We start from the raw sequence: 8047 nt of genomic DNA on the forward strand, positions 1-8047 counted from the left end.
TTGGTAACATGTCTTTGCTGCTGTTATACTCGATCTATTTAATGTATACTTTCTGCACAAAAGTTTTCGGTAACACTTTAGTATAGGGTCCAATTCACACTGATAACTAGTTGCTTATTAACATTTCTATTATTAACATATTGGCTGTTTATTAGTGCTTATAAAGTACATACAATGCATGACATCCATAATCCTACCCAATTCCCTAAACTTAACAACTACCTTATAAACTATAAGTAAGCATCAAATAAGGAGTTAATTGAGGCAAAATTTATAGTTAATGGTAAGTTAATAGTGTGAATTGGACCCTAAAATAAAGGGTGACTAAGTTTTCAATTATTAAAAAACTTTAAATGTCACTATAAATATGGTAATTAAACGTAAGCAGTTAAAAGGCTTTAACTGTAGCATTTTTACTTTTTCCATTAAAAAATATTTTTTTTTACATGTACGTTAGATGGAGTCATTTCTTGTTTTGTTGTTGGACTTCCATATAAATGCCCACTGGCTGTATCCATTACTGTGCTGGTGTTTCTTAAGAAAAAAACAAACAAACAGGATGGAGAGAAGACGATGTACATAAAGTGATTACATGACCTTTCTTCAGTGTAATAAGGCTGTGTGTAGAAGATAAGGTTTGAGGGCTTTCGACTCTAATGTAGCCACTCCATCCATCCACACTCACTCACTCCCTTCATCTGTCAGTGAGCTTTAACTCATGCAACATTAATGCCTTGATTTATTCCTCTCACTTAGAGAGAGAGGGAGAAATGTCAACCATTGTCAGCATCTATTCATCCTTTCGTCTCCACCTCCTCCTCCTCCTCTCTTCTCTAATGCACAGTGGGCCCATCAGGGTATTCTTACAGAGTTTTGCTGTCAGCTTGATGTATTTGCATTTTTCTGTCCTTCAAGCATTTTGTCAAATAAGATCAGAAATGCTGACACCACTTAAATAAAAATAACCAAACTTATAATAATGTTTAGTTATAAACAATTTGATTAGGTGATCACAAGTAAGCTTCAGAAAAATATTATCAAGAGAGTGGATTTCTCACATTTCTTATACGTTTTGGGGGTCATGCCTTTTTCAAGATACATATGCATTAAGTTTCAGTTTAGTTTAATATTAAAATTAACAATTAATTTAGTTCACTAAATACCAAACTTCATAGTAATTCATACCCTCTAATTTCTAAAAATTCTAGTTATTTTATTCACATTTAAGGTGATTATTATTTCATATTAAAATTTATATTTATACAATTAAATAAAACAGCTACATTAAATTACTGTATTAATATAATTTAATAAAATTATAAAATTCTATATATAAAATAAAATGACATTTTATAATTGACAGAAAATTCTAATCATTTTAAAGCTACATATAAAACATTATAAACTAAATTTATATTTTACTTACACATTTTTGATTAGATACATTTTATATATAGCTTAAAGTAACTACTCACCAAGTGCTTACATGCAATGCTTTATCACTATAACATATGAAAATAAAACAAATTCAGTAATTATATCAAACAGGTTTTATTGTTTAAATACACAACTGCATTTGACACCTTAACATGATCCAGATGTTATACAGAAGTATGAGTTTACTCGGTGTCCCTGAACACCTGTATTTATGTGTTTACTTGAGACTTCTTTAAAAGTCTTTCAGCCCAGCAGTGCTGAATCCACTAGATGAAAGACGCCAGTCTTTTACCAGCGGAAGCAAGAATTGTGGGGTCACAGCCTCATTCAGGCATGGGCTCCCCAAACTGGAACATGTCCTCATCGAAAAGGTCTTCAGGGAGCTCTTTGTCTCCTTCAGCAAAGAACGTGGGGAATGGAGGGTTCTTGTTATTCTCCAACCGAGTGGGCAGAATTGAGTCCCTGACCTGATCAAGCAAATGTAAGCACTGTGATTAAACATCATCTGTTCCTGAATGAAGTCAAACTTTGAGAGAGTTCAACTTTGGGTTGAGTGTGTATGTAAGCAAAGTCTACAACTATATGAAATGCTGACCACATGTGATCGATTCACTGATGCACTTAGGACACACAACCGCCTCTGTGAACTGATACAGAGGAATCACTCAGCTCGAGTGTGCACTAGCATGCCAAAGTCAATGCTTGTGCTGGCATGGACAGTACAGTACACAACACTTTTTTTTTTTTTTTTAGCTAAACACTGCTGAAAGTGAAGACAGATGCAGAAAAGATAAAAGCAAAAACAGAGGAGGAAATCCTTCACCTTCAAAAGATATTCTGCCTCAGGACAAGTGCACTTGACTTTGCACATGTGAGATTTTGAGTATTTGAGAGGCATTTTACCTTAACAAGACAGTTGCGGTGACCCGGGACAGATCCGTTGACATAGAGGATGTTATACTTGGTGTTCACTCTCCATACCTGTCACAGTAAAGACCTTAGTGAAACTACACATGCTTAAATTATTTTTCTCACTGTGGCACTGGGTGACTTTACAGCAGGTGTCTCCTGAGCAGTTTACAGTTTAATTTAAGCTTCACAGGCGATTTCATGGCAAAGATTATACATTAAAAATATAGTAGAACACAAAATACAAATACAATAAACAAATGAATAAAACAAAGTATCACACATTACATTTCTATAAAAGATACTTTAAATTTACTTTTGAAAGAAATTGTAAAAAATTTTCTGCGTCCATTTATAAAACAAGTCCTTAAGAGTTTGACCTGATAATAACTTTTAGGGATACATGATGAATATTGGCCGATAATTAATGCGCATCACGCAAATCCATTCATTATAAGCATGAATTTGCGCAGCTTGTCATTTAACAACAGCTCGGTGTAGTAACATCTGCTCTATGTGAAATCATGCACCTGATGGAATTTACCGCTGATAAGAGAACCGGCTTTACTGACGAGATGCACATTAATTATTGGCCAATATTTATTGTGCACCCCTAATAACTTTTTTTTGCAAATAGTTTCTAAATTATTTTAAAGTAGATTTTGTGCATTCTGGCAGGTGTACCTTCAAGCCATGATTGGTGTCGTAAATGTTTCCCATCCTGCCTGGCATCTTCTTTCCTTTGAAAACTTTTGCTGGGTCCTGAGAGCAAGGAGACAAATTAATAAACTCATCCATTAACCATTCGAAAGGGCATACTGAGGTCATGCTAAACTCTCCTGAGAGACCATACGGGACAGTTACAGCTACCCCAAATGATTGACTTGAAATCTCTCAGAGAGGAGAGTGCTTCAATATCTGAAAATATACAATGTGAGGGAAATCTTGTGTTCCTGAGAAAAAATTAATAAATCAGTTCCTAACATATCTGTAACAGAATATTTAATCTGGATCAAACAGGAGATGAATACACAACTGTTCAGAATTTTAAAGGTCAGTAAGATTATTCTTAATATTATTTTTAAAAGAACAATTTTTAAATCAAAACAAAAACTATAATATAAAAAAACAGTTATAATGGGAAATATTATTACATATTCAAATATATTTTGTTACATTTATTTCTATGTAACTATGTAATTTTTATGTACTTTGTAATTTATTCCTGTAAAGCCAAAGCTGAATTTTCAGCAGTAATATTACTGCAGTGTTCTGTGTCACATGATCAATCTGAAATCATTCTAATATGCTGATTTGCTGCTCAATAAACATTTCTTATTATTATCAATGTTGAAAACAGTTGAGCTATTCAATATTTTTGTGGAAATAGTGATACTTTTTTTTTTTTATATATAAATAACTATATATTAGTTTTTTAAATTATAGTCTTTGCTCAACTTAAAGCACACTTGCTGTATAAAAGTATTAATTTATCTTTAAAAAATCTTACTGACCAAACTTTTGAACAGTAGTTTATATATGAAAACAAAAAGAATTACATACACTTGCCCATATATCATGCATCCCTAGAAAAAAAAAAAAAACACAGGAATCACCCTGCAAAACCCACTGGCATGAAGTGACACTCTATATGGGGTGTTGGCGTTTGGCAATTGTAAGTCACTTTGGATAAAAGCGTCAGCTAAATGAAAAATGTAATGTAATGTATAAGTACAGAAATAAAAAAACTGACCCCTCCCGGCCCCAGAGAGCCTGGCCTCCTGTGTGTTTTAGTTTGTCCATGGGAAGCTGGCTGACCTTTGAACCCCCAGCGCTTCATAACTCCCTGAAAACCTTTGCCAATTCTACAATAAAAAGAACATTGAGTCATCATACACTGTGTAACAACATAAGAGATATGAGGGTGAAGCCACAGACAGGCAGGATCTCAGGCCTGAAATGTGAAGTTAGGCTCTGTTCATTAAAGATGATGGGTGTCATAAGAATTTAACATGGAGAAAAGTCATCATTTTTTTTATTTTTTTATATTCATTTTTAATATTTTCACCTTAAAGTGTATTTACACTTTATGTGTGTGTGCTTGACTCACGTTTTGGCTGTGACATCCACATATTGTCCTGGACGGAAGTGAGCTGCATAGAGAGGAGTGCCTAGACCAGAAAATAAATAAATAAATAAATAATAATAATATTAATAAAACAAAAGAAAAGAACAACAGAAACAAAATTGAAAATAGTAGAAAAAAAATTTAATAATTATTTTTAAAATACACAAAACATGACAAGAAAAACTAAAAACAAACCAAAAAAATACAATAAAATTATGAGAGTAAAGTTATACAGCTGAAATGACTTAATTCTTTATCTGGCGATAAGCAAAGAGTTTTGACAGGTGAAGTAACCTGGTTTGATGACGGCGTTGTCTGACACACAAAACGTGGTGAGTTTCTGTTTGGGAGGAACTCCTGCATTCCGGAAAACCTCTAAATATCCCTCTGGCCTCTGAAAAAGATAGACTGACTTTCAGTTACTTCAAGGGATTCACTAACATTTATAATCCTTCAAAACTAGAAAGGGAGAATGAAAGAGCGAATACATTAAACCCAAACTGCCCTGCTGTGTTTTTGGCTCTAGAGAGGCTGAAGGCTCAGACTGAAGGTCAGGACATTTGACAATTATACTTCAAGCAGCACTTTGTAGCAGCTGTCAAATATAGACAGAAGACACAAATATACACCAGCTTACTGCCAAAAAGGAAAAAAGGGACACTGACCAAAGCTTTTATTCATTACAAACTCCATAGAACAGTTTAGTTCAACCTCTTTATATCATGCTCACAGCTGTCCATCTCTGTTAGTCTTTTTTTATAACATCAATAGAAAAAAACAAGTGAGGAGAGAGAGATAGAGAGAGGTGCGAGAGATGTATACAATTAAAAAAGTTGCATAAAAGAAAGAAGTCCTAGTTTTCCCGTTTAATTTCCCTTAATATGCACATACACACAAAGGTGACCTCTACATCTACAGAGAGCTCAGTAAATTCTCTCCAGGAGCTCTTCAGGTCTTATTATACTCCCTCTCCAAAGAAACTGAAAAGCTCCAGTCTAATATACAGAGAAGTCAAGGACTGACAGAAAGGTGAAGAGGTAATGGTTTGTTATGAGGAGAAGAAAGTGTGTGGACAAGAGCAAACACTTTTTATTGAAAAAGGTTAAAGTCAGATCTTACTCACATGAAATGGAGATACGTTTTTTCCACCCACAATCAGGGCTGCTGTGCGTCCGTTATACTCTTCCTTGGGTAGATGTTTCACAACATGACAGTCTTGCACCTGACAGAGATATGGATGTGTTACTCTTATATTTGATTGAGATGCCATGAGAAGTGCAGCTTCCTGGAACAAGCTTGGAAAAAAATACCATGCTCAGGGACACCAACTCCATGGAGTCTGATTCTGGTGTTTTTACAGATCTTTAACTATGTGTAACCATGCTTCCATACCTCAGCAGTACAATATAATAGACTAAATTTAATGAATTGTATTAATCACTAATGCACCAATTCAGCATAATTTGGTGAATTTATGTCACAACACGTTAAACATATCCTACTGGACAAAATCTGTTAAAGAATCACAATATTGTTCTTAAATAAAGTATTATTAATATTATGTGGCATATGAAGTGGCCCAATCAATTTATTAATTAAAATGTAAATATATAAATCACTTTGACAGGTTGTAACTGTGTGTAATTCACAGTTTTTTTTAAATATTGTTCTCAAAAATATATTTAAAAGTGCTGTAATAAAGTGATGAATTGGAATCCTCTTTACCTGCAGCATTGTCACTACGTGTTTCTCTCCAGATTTGGTCCACACAGGCATCATTCCAAGTTTTACGGCCACAAGACCGACTCTCCGACTCCCTGAGGAGATGCAGATTACAAAACAATACAATCATAAAAACTGAATTAGTAATCCAAGTACAAAACACAATTATGAGCACAAGCACGCTGCCTCGTTTAGGACTGGAACGGAGCAGACACCAACAGACTGCAGGGGTTCTGATGGTGAGACCCACCTTCTGCCCACTCATGTCTGGGCCAGGGCTCATCCTTGAGAGGATTAAGTTTGTCTGTGGTCTGTTGTTTGTATTCCTCTGTAACAGCCTTCTTTAGGAAGGAAGCATTATCTTCTGTGAGGTGCTCGTCCCACCAGGTGTTTGTCCGATGCGTTCTTATGCACTGAATGACAGGGGCTCTGCTGAAGACAGAAAACAAGGCTTTTTACATAAATATCACGTTAAAAAGTTGATAATGTGATACTACTGACAGTGACACCACATAAAGTTGTTAAACCTGATGCTACTGTAGAATACGCCTTATAAGAGTTGCTGTTTATATTTATATATATATATATATATATATATATATATATAATTATATAGATATTTACATGATACTGAGTTAAATATTACATTGTTTTATGATGTTAATATTCTGTTTTAACAACAAATACCTCTGCAGCGCTGCTCCAACTCGGTATACGGTTACTGGCGCTCCTCTTAGCAAACCATCAGCTAACTTAATAAACCTACACGTCAATGCTGTCATTTTTATTATTTACAATGATCATACAACACAACTACAGCTCGTTGATTTAGCTCGGTCAAATCATTATAGCAGACATAACAGTCTCGTGTTCGTCCTGGAGTAGAAGGACGTTCCTTCCACTTCCGGTGTTACGCGGAAAAATGGTCGCTGGTCCCTGACGCTTCAAAATATTGTTCCTTTAAATTAGTAGTTCCCTAAGCACTCAACAGCGTGTTATAGTTTGCATAATAGAAAATAAAAGGGAAACTATTTATTTTTTCTATTATATTGTTCATTTAAATTCCTTTTCATATTAGTTCCCTCATAATGCATAATAGAAAAGAAAATGCAAACCATTAATTTTTTTCTATTATATTTTTCCTTTAAATTACTTTTTATATTAGTTCCCTAAGCACTCAGTGTGTTATAGTTTGCACAATAGAAAAGAAAATGCAAACTATTTATTTTTTCTATTATATTTTTCCTTTAAATTATATTAGTTCCCTAAGCATTCAATAGTGTGTTATAGTTTGCACAATAGAAAAGAAAATGCAAACTATTTATTTTTTCTATTATATTGTTCATTTAAATTCCTTTTTATATTAGTTCCCTCAGCACTCAATAGTGTGCTATTGTTTTTGCTGAGGACAATAGATTTGTTCGGTTTATCGTTACAGCTCTAATTTTAAAATGACAAAACAATATTACAAAATCATGAATACAAAAATTAATTGTTCCTCACAAAAATAAAAACGATAAATATTAATCTAGTCAATTGATATTGTTTTAAAATTTGTGCATTATATTGTGTCTCTATATAAAATTGGAAAAAATAAACAATGTAATTAAAACAAATTGTTTATTTTCTATTTATTGGTCTACTTGGATTAATACATATTGTTTGATTAAGCAGTTGTTACATCCCAGCAAAGCTTTAGCAGGTCTTAAGATGTTTACTATGAGTTCTGCTATACAATATACTAAAACATCCATTTTACTGAACTGCAAAATTCCTGTTTCCAAGCACTCTTAAAACTAATTATTATTACTTTTTTTACCCTGTGACATGATTGAACAATTTCCTAACAAA

At 33.7% G+C, this 8047-nt stretch overlaps 1 protein-coding gene across 2 annotated transcripts; it reads right to left on the reverse strand.

Annotated features, from left to right (window-relative positions):
* Positions 1-1535: 1535 nt before the first annotated feature.
* On the reverse strand, positions 1536-7117 carry LOC132104684 (large ribosomal subunit protein uL3m-like). Of its 2 annotated transcripts, none has more exons than XM_059510247.1 (10): positions 6884-7117; positions 6447-6625; positions 6200-6291; positions 5598-5696; positions 4769-4868; positions 4457-4517; positions 4100-4211; positions 3031-3108; positions 2341-2418; positions 1536-1904 (listed from the first exon to the last, which is right to left on the reverse strand). In XM_059510247.1, the coding sequence occupies exons 1-10, from the start codon at positions 6976-6978 to the stop codon at positions 1761-1763; spliced, it is 1038 nt and encodes a 345-aa protein (XP_059366230.1). In that variant the 5' UTR covers positions 6979-7117; the 3' UTR covers positions 1536-1760. The 2 variants fall into 2 exon arrangements, with proteins under 2 accessions (XP_059366230.1, XP_059366229.1); XM_059510246.1 differs by having other exon boundaries at positions 6447-6628.
* Positions 7118-8047: the final 930 nt, after the last annotated feature.

Source organism: Carassius carassius, chromosome 25, assembly GCF_963082965.1.
Source record: "Carassius carassius chromosome 25, fCarCar2.1, whole genome shotgun sequence".
Classification (NCBI taxonomy): domain Eukaryota; kingdom Metazoa; phylum Chordata; class Actinopteri; order Cypriniformes; family Cyprinidae; genus Carassius; species Carassius carassius.